Source organism: Macrobrachium nipponense, chromosome 32 (genome assembly GCF_015104395.2).
Source record: "Macrobrachium nipponense isolate FS-2020 chromosome 32, ASM1510439v2, whole genome shotgun sequence".
NCBI classification, from domain to species: domain Eukaryota; kingdom Metazoa; phylum Arthropoda; class Malacostraca; order Decapoda; family Palaemonidae; genus Macrobrachium; species Macrobrachium nipponense.
Genome location: NC_061094.1, coordinates 19,575,114 through 19,601,005, shown reverse-complemented (window position 1 = coordinate 19,601,005; position 25,892 = coordinate 19,575,114). Strand labels below are relative to the sequence as shown.

Below are 25,892 nucleotides of genomic sequence, written 5' to 3'. Positions count from 1 at the left end.
GGCTTATCAAAAGCATCAATAATTATTCTTATTCTAATGATAAAACTAAAATGCACAAGCACTGTAAATAGGCAAGGAGAAGAGAGCACATGTATTTAACAACCTTAATGCAAAGAAATTCATACTCACCCTCTCGTAAAACTTTGATGGCAACAGGGATCTTGACATTTTCCCCTTCAGGTACCCACACTCCTTTATAAACAGTTCCAAAGGCACCATATCCAAGTATTCCTCCCTTCCGAAGTTCTGCCTCCTTCACTATATGTAACTTGGCAAGATTTGGCTTTATATTTGTTGGTTTTAGAGGTTCATTATCATCATAAGGCATCATGGTCATTGTCATCTTTAGGGCAGCCTCTTTAGTCTTATTTCGTTGCCACCACAAATAGCAAAAAACTGCTAAGAAGATGCAAACCAAAAACACACAGCCAAGTGTTCCACCCAAAATGGCAGGTATACTTTCATCATCACTGAAATAAGAGATTGCAAAAATTAATATATCACTAATGATGTTTCAAAGTTTAGGCGAATAAGTTAAAAAAAAGAAAAAAAGTCATGGAAAATCTCAGTGCATCTTTTAAGATATGAACATCTGGTTCCAGTAATGCTGGTAAACTAGAAACTAGACCCCTACAAAACATACTGTTAAGTTATTGGTATAATTATGTATGTACAGTTTAAAAGTTGCCTATGAGCAGCGGAGGAAAGGGAAAGGCTATTGCAATATCACAATGTCCTAAACACTGAATATACATTTATGATCAGTGCCCAAACTCCCTTTCCACCTTTGTACTACCTTTGAAAGCAAGGTAAGTGCTGCTGATAACAATACGTAGAACCCATGTGCAAGCCAAAACACACCATCCCTAAGTCATGTCATGTGTGCAATTAAAATCTGTCATGGAGGTCTTGAGTAGGAACTGAACTTGGAATCTAGACAATGGAAAGTCAATACTGATATGTACTAAGTACTAGCCATCACCAAACTTATGAAAGATAACAGTATTCTTATATTCATAAAAATTGTGGTGAAAATCAGGAATAATATGGCCAACTTCAGAAGAACACAAACTACTGTAAACAATGTATTGTACACCAAGTTAGACTTAGACTTATAGAATGTTGTAGTGCAATGGTTATTGACAGATGCTCCACTTTTCCCTGCTGCTCCCTTAAGTGCCCTCCAACATAACATCCAACAGTGTCTATCAAATGCAAAAAAAGTGTAAAGATTGTACTTTATACTCTATCTGTATTAATATCACAAATAATCTTTAATATACTTTAAACTCCTCCAGAGAGTGTAAACTGGACAGAGAGATACTTGTTCTGTGCAATTTAATTTCTATATCCAATGCCACATAAATAACTACATATACTAATGTACATCTTTGAAAGGCCTAAAATTACAAAATCAGTAATATGAAATGAGAGAACATTATTTAATTCTAGTCAGATTTCAGTTTGTATGACACCCAAAGTCAAAATACCTACAATTTGAGTGATACATGTACTTTGCATGTGAATATTGTTAATTTTTTAGAAACTATAGCTTTCCATAATAGTGCTATTTATTATTTAGTTAGATTACAAAAAAATCCTAGATATACTATTATTGAATTTACTATAAGGTAGCTAAGTTTTTACAATGATGTTTCTTTCCTTAACCTCTTGAAAATATTCTTCATAAGATTTAAGAAAAGTATATACTGTATTTGGTGGCTTATAAAGTGCTCCAGCCTGTGAGATGCATCACAATTTTAGGGCTTTACTTCTGTAAAAAATAAAAATACTCATCTGTTTCCCTGAACTGTACAGCCCACCCCCACTAAAGATAATTTTGAAGTTTCTTAGTAGTATTCAAGAATATTTTCAAGAGGTTAAGGAAAGAAACATAGTTATGTAAAAATTTGGCTACTTTATAAATGAAATCATGGTATATCTAGGATTTTTTGCAATCTAACTGAATAATAAATAGTACTATTATGAAAGCTATAGTTTTAAAAAAATCAACACTATTCACATGCAAAAGTATATGCATCACTCAAAAGAATCATGCATCCTAAATCATTTCAGGATTTTTGCCTGTCTGGTCACATGCAAGAGTACAGTAATTGGGAAAAAATGGTTTTAATTAAAATGTGCATAACCTGCAAAATTGTTTGATTTTGGTTTTCAATAATACAGTATCTGAATAATATAAAGGAGTTCTTTCACATGGTATTACAATGAGGCCTTTTAACTCTACTGTTAATGAATTAAAAGATCTGTATTTCACAAGAACCCATTTTAACTTCCCATAGTTCAATACACTAGGCAAATAATGAAGAAATTTGAAACTTACATTAATACTAGCGGGTCTTTCCTACAATAAGGGTCAGAAGCATCCTCTGGAAATATCTTGTAAGGAAGTTCACCTGGACATGATGCTGTACAGTTGAAATTGGTATTGTTCATACCTGGCTCGCCTTCTAAATATATTCTGTAATTACGGCATGCTACACACTGAGAATCCAAGGGTCCCCTGCATCCATTGGAGCACTCAGAGGAACACTGAAAAAAAAAAGTTTACACACTTGATAACTGCACTAAGTGCATCATTCATTTTGTTATGGTATTAATATTAACCATATTAAAATGATAATAAAACACACTTTTTGCACAAACCCATTAATAATAAATTACAGGCAGTGCCCGGTTATAGGCAGACTTGGTTCATGGCAATCCGGTTTTATGGCGCTTGTCTAGTGCCATAAAATCGGCGATTCATGGCGCCACAACGGGCCAGGTTCGGTTATCGGCACCATAAGGTGCCAATAACATACCTAACAGAGGTCCCATTAACTGGTTATCGGTGCCATAAGCACCATAAATCTCTGGCTTTGGTTAATGGCAGTTTTTGCTTATTAGTACCCCACCGAGAATGGAACCCTCCTGATAACTGGGGACTGCCTGTAGCCCTCCTCCTCTTTAAATAGTCTTTCTCCTTGTGAAAGGACGCCAGTCATTCCAACTAGAAAGACCCTGTTAGTTTCAATAGAGCCACTATATATGGAAAAGGCTATGATTAACTGATTCATAAAAAAAAAAATTTAAAACAAAAAACTAGGCAATATAACAATATAATGACTTTTCTTAACAGGCCATATTTACAGCCTTTCCTGATTACATACCTTGAAACATTCGTGCTTGCTCTCATCAGCATAATGATCTTGTGGACATTCATCCTCACAGTGCTCTCCACGCCGGTAACTGACACACTCATGGCAAACACTTATGTGGAACCCATATGCAGTGCAATTTTTACAGCGCAGATGGCACTGCCTACACATAGTTTTTCCAGCAAGGCGCAAAAGGTCACCAGTTTCTTGATGTCCAACCCACTCTGAAAAATATCCACTGGGACAAGGCTCATGTTCAGGCAAACAGTACTGGACCTGTAGATCTCTGTCAATGACAGCTTTCTTGCAAGAAATACAGCCATTTGGGCCTATGTTATTTTCAGGACCAGAGCAACCATCCACACAATTCTCATGACATGATCTGCAAATCCCATTATCGTTGTATTTCGTCTCTGGGCATCTTTCTACGCAGTAAGGCCCATCTTGGGCATTCTTGCATTGTTCACAGTTGTTTGAGTCTGGTCCATGACAGGTACTTTTACACTCTTTGTGACAAAAACCACAATTTTTAGAACTCATTTCATATATACCTGGAAGATTGCAGTTATTGATACATTTTTCTCCCAGTTTATAATTCTTACAAGAAAGACATTCATCGTCACCTTTTCCCCAGCAACCTTCATTACTACATTCACTGTGACATACAAGGCCATCTGCTACACATCTCTCTTCAACATTATTATTTTGTAGCAACACTTCTGTCTTGGAATCTCCATTGTTCCCAACCATTTTCTTCCAGTTGATTTTGCCTACAAAGCAAAGGTCTTTGTTTTCTAAAATGTACACTTTCCCCGATCGAATTCTATTCAGTGATCTAAAATTCAGACTTTTGAGTGATGTTTTTACAATATAAAGTGATGAGAAATACTCTGTCAAGTCCCGTCCACCAATGATTTCCAGATTTCTAAGGAAGGAAAGTTGAGTAAACTCTGGATGAGATGCCTGAATGTTGATATGACCTGTGATTTCCTTGAGTGAACTAAAGACCTCTAACTTTGATGGATGCATTTTTGGGTGCTTCTCTCCAAAAGTGAAATTTGGGTAAACCTCCTGAAAACCAGCAAAAGAATGGTCTAAAATAGTAAGAGAACCATCAATTACTGTGCAACCCTTAAATGAATCTATGTTGCCAGCATGGATATACTGACCGCCTTTGCAATACTTTGGACATGGGCCATTACAAGGAACACATTCTCCATCCACAGCTTTTTTGCCTTCTGGACATGATCTAACGCAGGCACCACTGTCTTTCAACAGATGATCGGGGCAGCTCTTCACACATGTTGCTCCATATGCATATTTGCCATTTGGATTAGTTTCCCAAGAATATGTTATTGTGTTATACCTCTGCATTGGAGGGCATTCAAGTTTGCATTCTCCGTCATCATAGAAATTAGTGCAAGCCTGTAGAAAAATAGAAGATAATCACAATTATACTCCATGAAATAATAAAATTTACTTACACTAAATTAAAAAAAAAAAAAAAGCTTAATGTAATTTTTAAAATGTTAATATTATAATTTTACACTTGCAGAAAAATATTTCATATAAAGAAAATGAGGGGTAGGCACAATGTACCTAGCGTTCTTAGCATTTTAGGATTTTTTCACCCAATGAAATAGTATACTGTAGTTATTATTGAAGATTCACTCAACAGCATATGATCAGTGCTAATCTATATTTAGGGTAACCTAAGTCTGGGTTACCATATTAAAATTCATTTTATCCTTAATAAGGTGATTTTTAACATATATTTATTACTTTAATCTATCTATCACAATTTGAATGTTAATCCACACCATTTAAGCTTATGCCGAGTTCAAATAAATCATTATTGTATTCACAAGACTACACCATAAACCTTACTTAATTAGTTTATAATATTTTGAAACAAATTTTGAGTGTAAAAGTTGCTATTTTGGGAATGGGGATTTTTTTGGGCTCTCTTTGAGAGAAACCTCCAAAAATCTGACTAGTCTAGGTTACATGTTTTTATTCACAAATTTTTCAGTCATGTGCACTGACATATGAAGCAGGGAAGAGACATACTGTATACTAGTATGTTAAAGGCTACACACATGTAGTACTTAGGTTACTTAGGAGTTTTAGGATTGTACCTTACAACTACGTATGTACATAACTGCATACAGAATATCCATTATCTGATCATATTCATAATGTTACTTTGGCTTTGTGTGTGTTTTATGCATAATTATCTGCTGTCTGCTGAAAATAAATGCATTCTTACACAATCTGTCAAATTTCATTGTACATACTAAATAAAGTGAAAAAAGAAAGAGAAAAAAAAGTAATGATCATTATCAGAAACAAGATGCAAGTTGAAAACTGAGTCTGAATGCTCTCTTTATTTACCAGAATAGTTCGAAAGACTGGGGTAGAAACCACCTTCATTTGGAATTTAGGATAGCTTAAGACTGTGATTCAGAAGTTACTTTTAGATTGCCATACAAAGTAGTATATCCTTTATTCTTTATAGAGTGGACTTTAACATTTTATACCTAAAATTTTGCAATGATCCCATTTACAATCTACAATAAAAAAAACCCTTCTTAACTATCTTTACAAATCTGTATGAACATATGAATGAATGGACTTGAACATTTTATATTTTCTACAATATTGTAAAGATCTTTTATACAATCTACATTATTGTAAAGATCTTTTCAACTAACTTTTCTAATCTTTATGAATAAATGGATGAATGTTTTGCTGTCTATTCTAGGAGTTCTCATTTTACTGTAAGCCTTATTTTGTATTCACAGATTTTTTTTCTATTGCAAACCTTTCTACTGTATATATTTTCATAACATCTTATTCAACTATAAATGGGTACCATGGAATGCTGCATGAACACAATACCTTATGCATACACACAAACAGAAACAAAATCAAGAATAAAGATTTCAATATAATGCTTATTGTGTTTTAAATACGTTTGTGCCTGTCATAATCTGGTATAGAAATAATTTTTGTGAAAAAGATAGAGAATGTATACCTGAAGGGCATGTGATATCAACTACGTACTCTCTAACCAGCACATCTTATCACTGTATTTTTGGCTGTGTATGTAGGAGTATATTGATAAGGAAGAGCTGTAATTTAAGCTCTCACACATTGTGAGAAATACAAAGAATATAAAAGTTTAGTGTGTTGGTAAAAAAGGCACTAGTGTTTACATAATACATATACTGCCTTTGTTATTCTGGATGTGTCAGAATATAAATTTTCAGCAGACCATACATTTAGGCAGTTTTTTATATTTTAATTCTAATTTTAAGTTAGATGATTGATGCAGACAGCAGTTTTTGCACTGGATTCCATGTTCTCATAATATTCCCATATATGTATTTTAAGATTTACACTTTCATAAAAGTGAGAACCTTCTCTTAGGTTCTTATGGACAAGGATATCAACTATACTTTTAATTCTAAATATCATACTAGGAAATTTTTGGCAAGGTTTGTTTAAGCTGCCTTATGCTAGCAAAGGTTCTTCGTCTTAGGCAGCCTGTAAGTTTTATTAAAGTATTTAACAAGGCTACAATTACAGACTTCACAAAATTTACTGTCCCATGCAAAAAGTTAATACAATACTGTACTGTAAAAAAATGCAGGACTTTTTCTTTGTATAACAAACAAATGTAATTGATGAACACCTTTTCAACTGTTTAAACTGACTGACACATTATCTATGCTGGAAAAATTGAACTTGCTATATAAGTAATTTACAACTTTTGCATCACAAACAACTATTATTTTTAATTTACACAGCATATTTTAACAATACATGGCTAAATGAAAATGGATTTACATGCTATAAATATGCTACAGGAAAAATAGTGTCTCACTCCAAATAAAGAAAACCCAACATAAAAGGAAGAGTTGCAAATATGTTTTATGGTTTTGTGAACCAAATCTTTCTCATAAGATTGAATCTTGTGAAAATAAAAAAATGGAAATGTTCTCTTAAGACTTATTCATAGTCAGTCAGTGTAAAACACACACACACACACCTGAGAAAGATAATTTAATATATAGATAATTTAAGCTTCAATCAGCTTAAGCTTTACAAACAAGAACTAAGCAAGATAATGACAGCTGATCAATTTAAAACAATGTTCTGGGACCTACATAAAAGAAAATTTCTCTCTTAACTTACAAGACAATCCCTCTGGGTGGGGCCTGTGCATCCTCCGGCACAAAACAGATGACAGCAATCTCTAGGTCCTGGTCCATAGCACCGGCCCCCACTGCATTGTGGTGAACAGGTCAATTTACTGAATTTCTGGCAGTTTTCCTCGCCTTCACCCCAGCACCCATTGGTGCAGGATTTGGAGCACTGACAAGTTCTGCTAGGCTCAGTAAAGTTGTAAAGGATGTGATCCTTGCCATTGGTCATAATCTCATCCCAGATAATAGAATTCATATGGCATAAGTTGTAGTTGTTTATGACCCCAACACTTCCTTCAAGAATATCTGTAAAGGGTTGCAAATATAACTGGATTAATAAAGAAATCCTTGGCACTTTCCTGGCTGCTGTCACACTTTCCTTTATGAAATACTATATTAATAATTTTTTTTCTACAATGATGCAGTTAATGTATGAGCCTATAGTAAGTATATAGCAACTTCAGTAACCCAACATTTCAACAAATTAATAGCACTAATAAATCTTTACATTAACATATGACCAGGCTGAACACTATCCTTATTTACATCAACATTTATTTATTCATTTTATGACTTCAATAATGCTGGTAATATCCAGTGAATTTCAATAAGTGTTTGGTTCCTTAGCAATGAAAATGCATTATACATACATGGACCTACAAAATGATTTTGGAAAAAATGGTATCTGTTATAAAAGTTAACCTAGTTAATGTGAGAATTTGACACTGTAACTCAGTACACTGTAAAAAATATGAATTACTGCACAGTTATGATGACTGAGTTCTCCAACCCTTTGATTATTTGACATTATTCTATATCTGTGAGAGGATCTATCTCTTACAATATGATGACTAACAAAATGCAGCCAGAAATTCTTTATGACAGGCAACGTTGTAAATCGATCATATATTGACTACTTGGAATTTCAAATTGAATACTGAGAAACACTACTTAGGATTTCAAATTGAATACTGAGAAACACGACTTAAGATTTCAAATTGAAAAACTACTGTGCAAATATACTGTGTTACTAACTTAAATTTAAGCCGTTACGAAATTTAAAATCATCTGAAAAAGAATGATGTGAAAATACAAGGAATATTTTAAATATACAATTTATTTTAACAGCAGTTAAGTATCCAATTAATTAATTTGACCTTGGCTGTATTATTTTCAATCAAAATTCTAACCAATAAAAGAATATATGTGAATTATTATTTTTCCCCTGGACCAAAAACAGAACAGAAGAATGCGGAATAGAAAAGAGAGAGAGAGAGAAAGAGAGAGAGAGAGAGAGAGAGAGAGGAATTAATCAAGTATATCAGGTAAGTTAATGTAGGAGAAGCAAAACCGGAAGACAAAAGCTAAAGGCCGCATCAATATTATAAGAAAAAAAGAAAAAAAAAAAAAGAGATGTTGAAAGATTTTAACAATGATTTTGTGGTTTCAAAACCGGTACAATAAGGCAAGCTAAGAATGTTCTTAGACGTATCTTATCCGTGTTACTTACACTAGAAAACTTTTTGTTGGCTTTATTATAGTAAATATCTAATATACGTGAAGGATAACATAAATCTGTCCCTATTTTTTTCATGCACTCAATTTCTTGATCCAAATATTGGGGACTGACAATGCTTGTAAAAACTAGAAGGAAAAAATATTTTGATATTTAAGATGGTGGTCTGAATAAAATTGGACATGAGTTGTTATCGGGTTTCCTATAGATACTTAATTTACATTGAAATGGTTCTCTATTTTTTAAAACATCTAAGAAAGTGAGGCAATTGTTTTTTTCAAATTCTAAAGTAAACTTATTTGATGGTACCTGGTTATTCAAATCAGAGAGTAAATCATTTATATCAATACCAGCAGGCAAAACAGCTAAAATGTCGTCAACAGATCTATGGTACCATTTTAAAGGAATATAAATGACATTAGTTAAATAGCGTTTTTCAAAGAATTCCATATAGTACAAGTTTGAGAGGAGTGGTGACAAAGGGTTGCCCATTGCCATATCAAATATTTGCTGATAAAATTCACCATTGAAATAAACTTACAGTCACAAATGCATAACCTAGTGGGTGAAATAATATGACTTACAGATAGAGGTAATTCATGCTGGGTTGGTTTGTTACTAAGATACTCTTAAGAGAGAGAGAGTTCCAATTAACGGGGCCAAGAACTTGGTGATATATTTTGAAAGTTTATATGATATTGAGTCAACAGTACTGATAACAGGCTGCATAGGATTATTTTCTTTGTGTGTTGTTACTAATCCATACAGGTAAGGTAGCGAAGGAAATTTGACTGACAATTGACCTAGTAGTTCTTTTTTATCTTTAATGATTTTTTACTGTGCTACTGAAATTTTTGTGACCTGATCCACGGGATTTTTTGTTAGATTTTTGTAAGTTGTATTATCATTCATTAGGACTTGCACACGTGATATGTAGTCAGCTTTATCTAAAATTACTATGCTATTTGACTTATCAGCTTTTGTGATGTGGAATGTACTGTCTATTTTAAGACTGGTCAAACTTTTTCTGGGCTCAGCCGTGTCGCTCCGTGAAATAGGTTCCTTCAGCACTATTTCTAAGGTAAGATATTGCTAAAATACCAGAGAACTGCTAAATTGGACCTGCCAGAATTTTCTTATAGCGAGCAGGGAAATTACTTTCATGGCAGCTCCATAAACAATACCGTTAATTATTACAACATGATTTTGAAGAAGATCACAAAAAAGGGATTTTGACGAAGGAAAAATCTATTTCTGGGCAAGGGTTCGTGTCGCCCAGTGAAATCCCCCCCCTGTTCCCCGCCCTGCAGCCCAAGATTGGCATCTAACGACAAGGATGGCTACCAGAGGCGCTGCAGTCGGTGTGCTGAGTAGCGTAGTAGTAGTAGTTGCTGACTCCGACTGTGTATCAGCTCTTTCAGGAGGGGGATTCTGATGATGGAGAATTCTAAATGACAAGAGGTTCGTGGTAGTGGTCTCACTTGCCCCAGAAACCATACCGACACCCTCTTTTTATTTAGGGTGAGCGAGTCAGTTATTCTGACATCCTCCTGAATTTATTTTTTCTCTGGTACAATGTTAGTATCATTTACCTAGAAATAATGAACTTAAGGATTATTTCACTGGGCGACACGAACCCTTGCCCAGAAATAGATTTTTCCTTCGTCAAAATCCCTTTTCTGGGCTCAGTTCGTGTCGCTTCGTGAAATAGTACCTGAGAATTAGCACAAGATTGGAAAAGTAGGAAAAAGGAAGGTCTCAATAAAACAAAAGAAATAAAAAGGAAAAATTATAATTTGATTGAGAGCTTACAAGTTATCATCACATAAAGTTAACTTAAACTAATGAATTATATACAGTTAACCTTAAAACTACACTTAAATTAACTTATGATAACTTAACTAATAGAGGTGAGGTTCGATAAGTAACACATCAAGGAAGAACACTCACTTAAACTTCTTATAAATATTACAAAGCATCTCAATATACTTGTGTGCTTCTCTAGCATAAAAATAAGAGTAGCAACACCTAACCATTACATATAACATATATACAATATAGTTGTGGGTGCCCCTAGCAAAAAAATAAGGGACACTCCACCAAAGGTATCCTCCTAAGCAGCTAAGGCTGAAGGACCAAAAGAGCATAACGGTAGGGTTAGGTGCATTATTAGTTGAGGCGTAGAAAGGAGACTGGATCTTGACTATAACTACTGAGCAGTGTTTCCCGCTGCCACTGCTGGAAATTTTAGAGATTCCAAGGACTTGAGATAATGACGTTTGAAAACTGTCAGCGATTTCCAGCCTGTATGCTTTTTTAAATCATCAAAATTCATATGCTGGAAATAATTAATGGAGGTGGCTACTGCCCTGATGTCATGGGCTTTGGGAAATGATTCAGGGTTTGCTTGTTTAATAAAGTAAAGAATTTGTTGCCTAATTCCCTTTAAAGAAATAGTACCACCTTTTTCCCTCATGAAGAGGGGACCTGAAGATCTAGAGGATGTTCTAGACAGAAAGGCTCGTAAGGTCGTCACCGTACAAAGAGAAGGGTCTTGGGGAAGGGGGATGACCTTCCAAGGGGCCCATCTCATTAAGGGGTCCTTATTCTTTGCCAAAAAACTGTGATCTGGGGATAGTAAGACTTCTCCTGAGGGGAGAAATTCTACATGTCCAGCATCTCTGGAAAGGGCCGACAGTTCTGATATTCTAGCTCCTGAGGCCAAACTTAGCAAAAACAGAGTTTTCCTCAGTAGCATTATATATGTACAAGAAATGTTGTCAGTGTCTGAAGCCAGCTTGAGAACGTCATTCAAGAACCATGAGACTGAACTAGGTCTTTCAGAAGGCCTGAGCCTAGCACAAGCTTTAGGAATAAATGTAAAGTATGAGTCTGTTAAGTCTATTTGAAAACCAAATTGAAAGATTTTTTTTAAAGCTGATTTATTAAGTGGTAATAGTGCTAGCTGCTAATCCTTTTTCAAATAAGGATCTGAAAAAGGATATAGCCAGGTTGACTGTCATAGTTCTGGTGTTTGTTTCCTTCAGGAAAGATGCTAAGTTCTTAACAGCAGCATCATACTGTCTCAAAGTTGATTCCCGCTTATCTGATTCTAAGAAAAGAATATTCTGAGGATCAATATTTGCATCTCTCTTAGCCGCAAACTTCATGAAGTCCATAAAGATAGGGTTTTGAGAATTCCTGAGGAAGCGAACACAGTCCTCATTTGTACTGACTGAGATAGTTTGGGATTGGGGATCCGTCGAGGTCGGAGACCCAATTCCAGAAGCAGAGGATACCAGTTGCTCTTGGGCCAGTTCTGGGCTACTAGAGCTACTTGTCCCTTGAATGTCCTGAGTTTGTTCAGGACTTTCAATAGAAGATTCACTGGAGGAAAGATGTATATCTTCTCCCACTGATTCCAATCTATGGACATGGCATCTATGGCATAAGCCAGAGGGTCCAGGTTGGGGGCCACATAGCAAGGGAGCTTGTGGTTCGCTTGAGATGCGAATAGATCTACTTGGAGACCCGGAACACTCCGGCGTATCCACTGGAATGACTTGTTGTCCAGGGACCACTCTGATTCTAGAGGAACTGATCGAGACAGGGCGTCTGCTATCATGTTCCTTACTCCCGCTAAATGGGTGGAGGATAGGTGCCATTTGTGCTTGGTTGCTAGAGAGTAAATGGCTATCATGACATGGTTCACATGTTTTAATTTGGATCCTCCCCTGTTGATGCAGTGCACTACCACTGCACTGTCCAAGACCAGCTTTATATGAGAGTTCTTTGCTGGAAGAAGCCTCTTCAGAGTGAGAAATACTGCCATGGCTTCCAATACGTTTATGTGAAGCTGGTGGAACTGAGGTGACCATGTTCCCTGAACTTTCTTGAACTGGGAATATCCTCCCCATCCGCTTAGCGAGTCGTCTGTGTGGATAACCAACGCCGGAGGGGGATATTGAAGAGGAACTGACTTGGACAGGTTCTTTGTCTCCGCCCATGGACGGAGACGATTGCGTAGAATCTGCGGGATTATTGACAACTTGTCTCGAGATTTGACATTTGCTCTTGAGCACCAAACTCGATTTATGTCTTACAGTTTTGCTTTTAACAGAACATCCGTTACTGATGCAAACTGGAGTGAACCTAGGATCCTTTCCTGGTTTCTCCTTGATGCTCGTTTGCACTTGAGGAATTGCCTTACTGACTTGGCTATTTCTTTCCTTTTGACCACAGGAATTGACAGATTGTGGGAGGTCAAGTCCCATTGAATGCCGAGCCATTGAAAACGAGACTCCGGAGTGAGTCTGGACTTTGTCCTGTTTATTTGGAACCCCAGATGTTCCAGAAATTGGATTACTTTCTTTGTGGCTCTGAGGCATTCCTCGACGGTTGGTGCCCAAATCAGCCAATCGTCAAGGTACGCTACTACCATTATCCCTTGTGATCTCAGTTGTTGCACTACTACTTTCGCTATTTTCGTGAATACCCTGGGGGCTATGTTCAGCCCGAAGGGCATCACTTTGAAAGAGAATGCCTGGTCTCCCAACCTGAAGCCTAGGTATGGCTGGAAGTGTCTCGCTACTGGGATATGATAGTATGCGTCTGTAAGATCGATAGAGGTGGTGACGGCCCCACGGGGAAGTAAGGTCCGCACCTGCGAGATGGTCAGCATTTTCAACTTGTCGCAACGAATGGATAAGTTTAGCCGGGACAAGTCTAAGATTATTCTTCTTTTTGATGAGCCTTTCTTTGGCACGCTGAATAAGCGTCCTTGAAACTTTAAATGCTTGACTCTTGACACTACCCTTTTCTGAAGGAGCTCTTTCGCATAATCTGTCAATTCCTTTGTTGGTAGTTGAAGGAATGATTTGGATGGAGGGGGACCTTTGAGCCAACTCCATCCCAGCCCTTTGGACACAATGCTCTGTGCCCAATTGCTGAACCCCCACCTGTGACGGAAGAGGAACAGTCTCCCTCCTACCTGAGGGTTCTCACTGCTGTTGTGCAGGGCGTGCTCCGCGCCCTCCACGGAAGTGCTTCCCCCTGTTGGTTGCCCTTCCACCACCCCTCTGGCGAAAGGAACCCCTAGCCCTGCTTCCCCTTGCGAACCTGTTGAAGGTTTGACTTTCAAAAAGAGGGTTGAAAGCCGGGGAAACCGCATAGGAGGTCGAAGGTTGGCTTTGTGGAGCCAACAGGAGGATGGGCTGGTTTTGCCCCTTTGCAGTTGTCGGTTGTGCGGGTTGAGAGACCGGAACTGCTTGCACAAAGTGTTGCTGCTGCTGCTTTTGATAGGGCTGGAACCTCTTGGTCTTTTTAAGCTTCTTAGCACTAGCAGGAGGATTCTCCGGTTTCCTCTTGCTGGAAAGACCCCATCGAGCTCTTAGACTTTGGTTAAGTCTAGTTGCTTCGTGCTGTACCTCGTTCACAGCTGATTCTGGGAAGAGGTCAGCCCCCCAGATGTTGGAAGAAAGCAGCTTGTTCGGCTCATGCCGAATTGTAGCTTCTTGCAGGACATGCTTCCTACAGTTTCTTCTAGCTACCACAAACGCGTACAGATCCGACAGTACCGTTTGTGTCTGAGACTTAGCTAGGAGCTTAAATAAAGGCTCCGTACCGTAGGTCAATGCAGAACCTCTGTCATTACCAGCGAATTTAGAGTCCTGCCTAACCTTGTCCTCGCCTCGAATTCGGCTTGGATAAGGTTATCCGGAAGCCTAGGGAGTCTCTCACCAAACTGATCCATGGCACAGTCCGGTTTGAGTTTTCCTACCGTGAACGTATCTGGCAGGTCTTCCCAGAGTTCCCCAAAAGCTGGAAAGAGAGGGGACATCGGGTCTGATTCCTTAAGCTGAGGAAGGGGTTCATCCTTCATGGCAGCTTGCAAGGTGATCTCCGCTATCTTTGTTGTGAAGGGGAGTGGTGCCTCCTCCTCCGTAGGAAAGATCGTGAAAGGACTTTTAAATACCTGGAGTTTGGTGTTAGTACAGTCCCAATCCTCCAGGCAACGTACCCACTCCCTTTGAGCCTGATCCCGACGTATAAAACAGTCTCCTTAGGGATCTTGTCTTCTCTATTCAAGGCAGTCTCCTTTAGCCGAGCATACCCCATGAAAGGAGGTTGTAGGCCGGCGGGATGGAACTCGAAGTCCTCGATACGACGAGTTCCATAGTCCGGGATGGAGATCCTTGAAGGGAGCAAAGGCTGCTACCCTCCAAGGATTGCTCATAGAGAAGGCGGGAAGGGTGTTGTAGTCAGGCAACGTGGCAACTCTGGTGCCTGCTACAGGGAGAACGGCTTGAGGTGCTTGGCTCAGCCCTGCCAGCCGATTCTCCTGGTCCGTCAGACGCTCAGAAATATTCTGAATCGACTGGCCGGACTGAGTCAAAGTGGTAGAGATCTGTGAAAACATTTGGTCAAATCTTGTGTTCATTAAAGATCCGACCATGTCTCCTACCTGCTGCATGACCCCTGCCGTAAAATCCACGGGATCGAAGGGACCAGCAGGACTGGCCCCGGCAGGGGTCACAGGAGGAGCTCCGGCAGAGGGAGAAGGTACTGGCTCGGCAGGAGCGCGGGCCTTCTCTTTAGAGGATTTACCTCTCGACCCTTTTGAGTGCGAAGATGAGGTCTTCGCCCTCTCTGCTCCGGGATGGTGAGCCGGAGACTTACGAGAGGATGAAGAAGACAACACCTTCTTAGACGTCGTCTTCTGCATGGTCTTCTGCTCTCTTTGTCCCTTGACTTAATGGACTACTGAGGCAGCAGGCGTCCTATCGGGGATCTCTGATCCCGTGAAGCCTTGGAAGGAAGATGATGAAGGGACAGGAGAAGACGATCCAGAAGCGTCCAAGGAAGCTCTTGGGTGCCCAGCAAACCTACCTCAACCAATAACTCACCTCCACCTACCGTCATTGGCTCAATGTTCAGGTCCAGAGTCGTGACGTCCGCAATGTCCTGGCTTCCTTCCTCCATCAGGGCCTGCTCCACCTGTTGTTGAATAGTGGCAATCGTCGGAGCTGCTGCGGCAGGGTCCACATACCCAGTCGACTTGCCGCCTGGGAAGATCTGGACAGCCAACTTCTTATTAAGGATGTAAGGCTGCCCCTTCGGTGCGTTTTTGCTGAAGCCACCTACCAAGGCCCTAAGGGTAGCCAACGCGGCGTCCTTAACAGCGACAGCCTGAAAGAGAGGGTCATTGTAATCCTTACAACGAAGCCCCAAGGACAAATCATTAATATTTGACACGTATGACCATATAGCATTATAATGCAAATTCCGTGATAGTATATACCAGGAAAGAGAAAACGCTACTCCGGTATATACTTACTCCGTCCGAAAACTGTTCCACCAACTCAAAGCAGATGGAACAGGCTTCGTGGTGCCAGACGATCAGGCCGTGATGACGGACGGCACAGGGAGCATGAGACCTGCAGACTTCATGCCCACATGGGTCCTGGAGGACAGCGTTGCACCCGGCCTCCTGACAGTTAGTAGCCTGTAAGTGGATAGATACATAAGTATCAATGTTATACACTAACAGGACCCGTTAGTATGCTCCGTTGCATGCCGGAGTAGTATAAAATTTTTGGGCATGACCCCCCCTGTAATCCTTGTGGGAGAAGGTCCACAGGACCTGGTAACTAGATAAAAAGCCCCCGGTGTACACCGGAGAGGATTAAGTAGACCAGATACGTCTCATACACCCATAATTGAGTTTCAAGGAGGAGTACACCATGCCGGAGAACGAGAGAGGATTACCCATAAATAAAACTAAATAAATTAAATTAAAATAAGTTGGAGCATGTAGCTCCGCCGTAAGAACCCCTAAGGCAACCGCCGGAGCGCTCGGATAGCAAGCAGGCGCTCCGTCAGTAGACAAAGGGACATAGTACATAACGGGGGAAAGCATGTAAGATCGACTAATACCTCTTCCCTTACTATAGCTGGCGGAGCCAGCTATCCCACCGCCAACCGCCGGGGCGCCCGGATAACAAGCAGGCGCTCCGTCAGCAGACGAAGGGATACAACTAGAAGAAAGAGAAGAGGAATCATAGCATAAGAACGCCAGAGAAGAACTGATGCAAACAGAGGGGGTGGCCAGCCCCTCCCTGATCACACCGGAGCCCCTCCGAAGCTCAAAGTGAACATGTGCGATCCAACAGTACTCCCTGCTGTCCCAAAACTCCCGTGACCCCCCTAACAGGGGGGAGGGGGGAGTGGAGCTCGGATGGTTGCTATAGTGACCGTAAGCGAGCAAGGACAGACCCCCCCTCCGCAAGGGAGGAAGGGAAGGGGACTGGGACTAGGGCGACCAGTGGCTCGACGTGATCGCATGTGGACCAGGTGGTGAGAATGCAACAAAACTGCCTAGGTCAAGCGACCACGTGAGCTCGAAAGGACCAAAAGGCGATAATGCAACAAACTGATCGCAGGTGGACCAAAGGGAGATAATGCAATAAAACCGCTAGCTGATCGCCCTAACATGCAAACCCCTAAATAAAATTACATCGCAAAAAGAGAGAGGGAAATCACGAGTGAGAGAGAAAGAGGACGTCCAAGAGAAGTAGGCTAGTTTCCCGAAGGAAACAGGCCGACTGCTCAAAAGCTAGCCTTAGCCGACATGTAAAACGGAGGGCAATGGCCAGGATGCTGGACTAGAAGACATAAAAGAATCACTCATAAGCCTAAACGCCTAGACAAAGAGACATGCATGCATGAACACTAATCTAAGGTATAGGAAAGGATTTCCGAATAATACGATGTAAAATATACATATGTAAATTGGGAACTTGTGTATCACTTGATAGAACCCAGAATAAAGGTAAAAATACACTGGATAGATACCACGGTATGGGAGACCGAGGAATCTAACCGAACATGAGGCGAGCCGTCTCGGTCGCCATGCGCCAGACCAGGTGATTATTATCAGACCTAAAAAACGGTAAAAATAGTTCCTGGCTGACAAAAAACTTGATTTAAACCTTTCGGGGGACTTAACTTAGCTGCGGCAATAGCTGCTAGTTCCATGGTGCTTAAAAATCCAGAGAAAAGAGCACAAAATACTCAGGATTCAAAATCACGCGTTCTCCAAGTTCGCTAACGAAAAAAGATGTCCACCAGAGGCGCTGCAGTCGGCGTGCTGAGTAGCGTAGTAGTAGTAGTTGCTGACTCCGACTGTGTATCAGCTCTTTCAGGAGGGGGATTCTGATGATGGAGAATTCTAAATGACAAGACTGTGTATCAGCTCTTTCAGGAGGGGGATTCTGATGATGGAGAATTCTAAATGACAAGAGGTTCGTGGTAGTGGTCTCACTCGCCCCAGAAACCATACCGACACCCTCTTTTTATTTAGGGTGAGCGAGTCGGTTATTCTGACATCCTCCTGAATTTATTTTTTCTCTGGTACAATGTTAGTATCATTTACCTAGAAATAATTAACTTTAGGATTATTTCACGAAGCGACACGAACTGAGCCCAGAAAAAATTCCGTTGATCAGGTCATAAAAACTTCAAAAGCGCAGTGAAAAAAAATCCTTACAAAAAAAATAATAGGTCAATTGTCAGTCAAATTTTCCTTTGCTACCTTACTTGTACGGACTAGTAACAACGCACAAAGAAAATAATCCTGTGCGGCCTATTATCGGTACTGTTGGCTCCAGGGTGACCAGATTTTGAAAATTGAAATACGGGACACTTAAATTGAAGAGGTAGTTGAACAATATACACACAACTTATGCGAAGTTATGCACACAGTGACACAGGCAAAGTCCTGCTCAGCCTTCTTTTTTACTTTTCTTTTGTTTTAAAGTGCATTCGTTGTAAATCTTGTTACAAACAGCTGTTCATTACATGTATCAAAGCATTAGAATATTGCAATCAAGCATGTTTTGCAGTTTTGAAGGATACCTATTAATAACAAAAGTGACTTGCCATAATATATTGAATAAATTGCAGACAATAAAATACATATGATGAAAACCTTTTAATAATCCTTTTAAAATTATTTTCCTCATTGTTGCTAAGTTATTTTTCATTTGTCATATTTTACACTAGATCCAACTGCTCTCAAGAGATGGTGTTTGGTTTGAGCATATGTGATGAACTCCGAAAAGGACAGTGTGAAATTGCACTTTATCTGTAGTTCTGACTTGATCAGCTCTACACTGCACCGGTTCCTACACCCACCCCATCGTTGGCCCATCAGAGAGAACACTCGCTCCACTTGAGCGTTTGAAGGGGGAATGCTCAGTACAAATTTTGCTAGTTTATTGTATTTTTTTTTTTTTTTTTTTTAGATATTGAAAATACGGGACAAAAGGCGTCCTGGGGAGGGTCGATACGGGACACGGGACAAATGTCATAAATACGGGACAATCCCGTCATATACGGGACGTCTGGTCACACTGGTTGGCTCATTTCATATAAACTTTCGAAATATATCACCAAGCTCTTGGCCCTGTTACTTGGAACTATCTCAGATTCTCATATATATAATTCTCCAGATTTAGTTGATAAACTAAATAAAATAACTTTTTGCCCCCGTCAGTTTTGATGCTTTTTCTCTTTTTACTAAAGAACTAACCCAGCATGAATTACCCCTACCTCTAAGTCATATTATTTCACTCACTAGGTCGTGTATTTGTGATTTCATGTTTATACTCAACGATGAATTCTACCAACAAATATTTAGTATGGCAATGGGCAACCCTCTATCACCACTCCTCTTAAACTTGTATATGGAATGTTTTGAAAAACATATTTACCTAATATCATTTATATTCCCTTAAAGTTACTACTTTAAGGGAATATATATATATATATATATATATATATATATATATATATATATATATATATATATATATATATTAAAAGGAGCCCATAAAAACGCCAAAATATAGAGAGAAAATACTATATTTCAGAGACTGCTGTCTCTCTCTTCTTCTACCTGAAGAGAGAGACAGCAGTCTCTGAAATATAGTATTTTCTCTCTATATTTTGGCGTTTTTATGGGCTCCTTTTAATATATATTTATTATATATATATATATATATATATACATATATATATGTGTGTGTGTGTGTGTGTGTGTGTGTGTGTGTGTGTGTGAGAGAGAGAGAGAGTGTGTGTGTGTGAGTGTGTGTATGTTTAAAAGGACCATGTAAAAATGCTGTTTAAAAGACAAAAGATTGTCAACTGAATTAGGCAAACAAAATGTGCTTTCATGTGCTTTTCACAGTTCCTAGGACACTAACCATCAAATTCACTATACCTTGGGAATCACTTACGCCCAAAGGAAATTATATGTAGGTCTCTTGCCATGCCCAGAATTCGAATACTGGTTACGATAGGTGTCTTTAATATGTAATTCTATTTAGTTACAAATGATTTCTTAAGATATCGTCAGTTTATTATAATGCGTTACTAGCGGCTTAGTAAATGAAAATGAACAACATCGTGTTTGTCATATGTACAATGAATACAGCCACATTCCCAGTCAAATATACTATAAATTTGCTATATTAATATTAATTTTCCCTTAGATAAAAAAGAAGAGCGCTATCCTGAGAACAGAAAAATGGCGAAAGCTATAGCATTTTGGTGGTGATAAGCTGCCAATAAGCTTTAGAGGAGGGGCTTACAACAGATTGCATGTATGGTTCTTCAAGGCAGCCATCTGGGTCTCTCGGTCTCTCTTACCGTCCAACAGCTGGCTTGCATTTAGGACATCCACAGACGCATACACACGTGCTCTCTGTTCAGCTGATCCCTCCCCCACCCCTCTCTCTCTCTCTCTCTCTCTCTCTCTCTCTCTCTCTCTCTCTCTCAACATGCCTGCCAACTGTTCCCCGCAACAAACTTGCCTTTTGTATTTTTCACTCCTTTAAAATTTCCATCTAAATAATATTAAAGAGCAGTTTAGTTTTTCACCAGTCATCTTGCCGATTATTTTTCTGACATTATGCTTATCAACTAACCCAAAGTCGTATTAAAGGCATTCAGAATTTGTTTTCGAAATTTACTGTTTTCGTGATCCTTGACAAAGCCCGAGGCCAAGAAGACGAAGTCCCAGTAACTAAACTACTTACTTACCTCTAAGAGCGGGCATTTCCAAAGTATACATCTTCGACAGAGTAACGAGAAGGGCAAAACTGGATTCCACGACAGGGAGTTTGAAGAGGGTTCGTCCACGGATGATCTGCAGCGAGGGCAACACTATTTGCTTCACATCTACATGAGAAATAAGCACATAGCCCGTAACCTGAAACAACACATTGCATTTATGAAATGATTAAAGCACGACAATTTAGTACAACTTCAAATGAAACCACCTGACGAATTACTGTATACAGATTTTTACTAAACCTAAATCTTCATGAATTACACCATTGGCTATAATAAAACTATTACCTGGATTTAACAAATTAAAATACAACCAATAATTTACAACAAATAACATGGAAATTCCTCTTTACGCAAATTAACATGAAGTGCAAAAGACACCATCAAGAGTCCGTGATCCTTAGCCATGGCTTCTTGAAGAATATTCTTTTTGGTTTGTAACGGAATGCATACAACGGTAGCTAATTGAGCGCATTTGTTAGTATTTTCCTTTTTCTTTCTTTAAGGAAGAACCTATTCAGTAGCAGCTTTCAAGTCAAATAAACAAACTTACCGCTAATATCTTTCAAAATAATGATATAATAATCATTATTATTTCCTAATCTGAGCTACGAATTTCCTGCCAAAAACTCATATATATATACAATGTTAGAATCCGTTTTGATAGGAACCACGACGTCAAGTTGAGTGAGTGACATGGAGACGAAATTCTCATCATATCATCCTCTGGGAAAATATCTATATCATTTTCCCAACTGTAGTTTCTGACCTCATCCAATCAGGGCCCTTTTAGGAAGAGACGATTCCCAGGACCTCTTGTTCGATTGGTCAACAGCCAACGCCAACACAACAGGAATTGATTGATGAAAAGAAATATGAATGACTAGCTACCCTCTCTTTCAACATGAGGAATTCATTGATGAAAAGAAATATGAATGACTACCTCCCTCACCCCTCTTTCTCACTATCAATCTATCTATTATAATATATACAGTACACACACACACACACACACACACATATATATATATATATATAGATATATATTATAATACATACATATATTTTCTACATATATACACTATAAGAAAACCTATAAAAGAAGCAAAGAAATCTAATAAGCCACTTTATTTCAACCGAAATATAATGCTTATTAAAATTTCTGTTTCTTTTATGGAGTTCTTAAGGAAATTGCTAAACTGCAGGACCAAAGAAGACAGAAATATACTTACATAATATATACATACATACACACATATATATATTTACACAAACTCAGTACAATACTGTTGTTCCTTACAGATCGATACTCCAACCTCTAACTACTACTTTGAAGTCGTTCTCCCAGTTGCACCATTAGATGCTTTCACTCCATCCCATGATCCCACTTATATCCTTGATCTCACTGCAACTACTCCTTTTCAGTCTTAAGCTCAGAATTCTTGAAGTACCTACCCAGTACTTGACTTTGTAACCTAAATTTCTTTATTCACTCATTCACCATTCTAATAAAGAAAAAACGAACGAATACGCGAAATGACTAAATATGTTAATAGAAAAAAATGAGCATCAATGGTTAATTGCCGTTTAGAATCTAATGCTTTGTTTTGAAGTATAAATCATTGCTCAAAATCGAGCGATTTTCGCAAGATACCGAGCCATATGTCCCTTGACTTGAAAACAGGGGACAAGTATAGTCACACTTGCTATTTCGCAAACCCTATACTTACTGAGTTTCATGGACATTCTCCTAGAGACATCACATAAAATTACCAATGGCTCCATTCGAACTTGGTCGACATCACACCTACTACTTCCTTAGCATCGCTTACTGGTGAGCGAATAATAATGATAAAAAGTTGTAATGATGCACACAACAAGGACGATCCATTCACTTGCAAACTGTCTTCATTTTGAAACAAATATTCACAATAGGACGTCCAATCATGTTTCTAAAGTCAGATTATTTACCCTTGCGTTTTCTATGCAATGAACCTTAAAAAATACGAAATGCAAAAGACACATTCTCGAGGAACTGTTTACGGTTATCAATATAGTTTGATATACTATGAAAAACCAGTTTAGGCAAGTTTATATACCGAAACAGAAATGGAGCTGAACCCAAAACATTCGTCGTCTACCTCTAAGATTGTAGGCCCGATGGTGCTCCAAGTTATGGAAACATGTTTCAAGGTTCAACATTTGTGCTACCCCTTAGTAAAAAATCAAAATACCGACGCAGGAAATGAATAAATAAATAAATGTGAAAATAAGGAAGAAAATAATCCTATATTACGAATAGTTTAATAAAGACAAAATTTGTATTTGCTCCTCAATGAAAATTTGATATCACCTAAAAGCTTTCGTGAACCTTGTACCGAAATTTAAAAGCATGCAATGACGGATACTCTAAAGATGACGGATCAATTGCAACTGAATAATTAATTGAAAGAAAACAATTGCAAGTGAATAATTAACTGAAAGACAACAAGTTTACATTATGGATGGCAAAGCAAAGGAGAACAAATTACAAATGATTCATGTGAAATAAGATTGGATGTATAATGAATGAAAGAATAGCTGATACTGCAAGAAATGACTTCGTCGTCATTAGCAGAGGAGGAGGAGGGGAGGAGGAGGAGGAGGAGGAAACCCGTGTAACACTTATAATAAGAAGCAGCCGAGAGAAATGTTAATCTCACCTCACGAATGTATTGGAGGAAGGAGAGGTCGAGGTTTTCATCTTGCAGCCAGGTGAGTTCCAGGTTGCCATCGACGTACGTGCAATTGATGAATCGATCTCTGAGATTCCGGTAGTGATGGTCCCTGTTGGAAGGGACAGACATCCTGCCTGTAGTCCCGATGCATACTGCGAAGAGGAAAAACATGATATCCATCAACAATAGCTCTACACGATAAAATGAATAAATATATATATATATATATATATATAGATATCTATATATATATATAATATATATATATATATATATATATATATATATATATAATATATATATAAATGATGTAACAATATAACGCAATAAAGTTTTACATCGGCACAATATAATTAATACCATTTTTCAACTAAGAAAAAAATCAAATGCTTTTTCTTTGCTTCAGGAATTACTGTTCTTCCCGTAACTTACCACGGTTCAGCTGATTACAGTAATAAGTCTTACATTATTAATCAATAATGTTCTAAGTTCCAGTAAACTCAAATCTATGTACAATTCTCAATATCACTTACTATAAAGCAAAGCATGCTGCCATTCGACAAACGAATGTATACTACGTATAAAAAGGTTATTGGTAATTGGGAACATATGCGCTGCCGTACATATTAAGAAAAGTTAGAGAGAGAGAGAGAGAGAGAGAGATAGAGAGAGAAATGAAGAGATTCTCAATCTTTTGTTTGTTTGTTGTTTGAGAGAGACGAGAGAAGGGATTGAGGAATGAGAGATGAGAGGAGAGAATGAGAGAGGAAGGATAACCACTGGCCAAGTGACTTCTGAGTCAACCCTTCTCGGGTGACAACATCAGCTCTTATCGGGTTGCACTTTTCCGCCAATCATGTGTCTTGGCGGGTAACTCTAGCGGGTTGCTTTTCCTTGGTGATTCTCATAAGGCGGCTAATTTCACCGATAACTGTAACGACAGAAACTCAATAGTGCAGTGTTCTGTACGTACGAACCGCATACATATATATATATAGAGATAGATATAGATAGATAGACTGGCTGCATGTATTTAGTTGATGTTTTCCAACGTATACAGTATGTAAGGGAAGAAACATATAAGTAGTAACAAGCTAAGAAGTAGAAGTTAGCAATGCGACATCGTAGTAGTAGTACTAGTGGCAGAAGAGACTCCAAGGGCCTTCCTTCAAGTACGAGGTGATTAACCTGCCTATCGCATCTTCCCCCCTCCTTTTCCAGGTATCCAAGGAGCAGCTGCCAATCAGATGCGACGTAACATAAAGGCAAGAGATCCAATCTGACCAATGAGGCTGTAAGAGCTGGGTCTGACCAGAGTGTTTGGGATCAAATTCCTCAACTTTGTTTATCCACGGAGAATTCGATCCCTCTCAGACATCCAAAGATAAAGGATTATTCAATTAGTAAGGACGGTTAATATTATTACTCTCGCTTGAACACAGTTTACAATGTTGGGGAGGGAAGAGTTTTTGTCTACTCTATAAAAAAAAATTACTACACCTCTGGTCACCTGTGATACGTTTTAATCATGAATAGCAACGTGTGATTAAAGTCATGTTGTAATCAAATTGGCAGTTGGAGCTCTGGTGATGAAAATTAAACGAAACTCCTGCTGCAGTTCTTCTAAAATGTTTTTCCATGGTTTCTCCTGGAACTGAATGATTCACATAAAGTTTTGGGCTAGTTTGCCTAGCGCGGGAACTGGGTCGTTTTCAATTCTAGTACCAGGGAGTGAAAGAATATGTGCCACAGTAAAAACAACTCCATTTTGAAGTACACACGAAGCGTTAATTTGTAGAAATAACATATTACGTCATTTAAACCATAAAAATGTCGATATTCGGGAATCTAAATAAAATTGTATAAGAATCTTAATATCAATAATCATGAATTTTCACGATAATTTGGTTACCTGCACCAAAGACGAAATTAGATAACTAGGAGGATTTAAATTCTAGAAGTTTCAGAGCAGCACAAATAATTTTGAAGTACATCATCTTGAGTTCTTTGAATTTCAATAAATAATCACGAACCTTATATTAATGTACCTACCTCTACAAGAGGCGAAATCTCGATGAAGCCTTAAACTCTATCTTACCTTCCTTATGAAAGATGTCCGTTCCGTCCATCTAGCCCTAACAGTCGCCATTACCTA

General features: G+C 38.6%; 1 protein-coding gene across 4 annotated transcripts in view; it reads right to left on the bottom strand.

The window, feature by feature from the left end:
- The window catches only part of LOC135207253 (epidermal growth factor receptor-like), a 540,996-nt gene that overhangs the window by 18,060 nt on the left and 497,044 nt on the right, over window positions 1-25,892 (bottom strand). For all 4 annotated transcript variants that reach the window (XM_064238906.1, XM_064238908.1, XM_064238907.1 and 1 more), the window contains 6 exons: window positions 23,723-23,889; window positions 20,991-21,159; window positions 7,362-7,678; window positions 3,174-4,586; window positions 2,345-2,553; window positions 130-470 (listed from right to left, as the gene is read on the bottom strand). In XM_064238906.1, coding sequence (XP_064094976.1) covers window positions 130-470; window positions 2,345-2,553; window positions 3,174-4,586; window positions 7,362-7,678; window positions 20,991-21,159; window positions 23,723-23,889 — 2,616 coding nt within the window. The remainder of the gene's footprint in view (window positions 1-129; window positions 471-2,344; window positions 2,554-3,173; window positions 4,587-7,361; window positions 7,679-20,990; window positions 21,160-23,722; window positions 23,890-25,892) is intronic.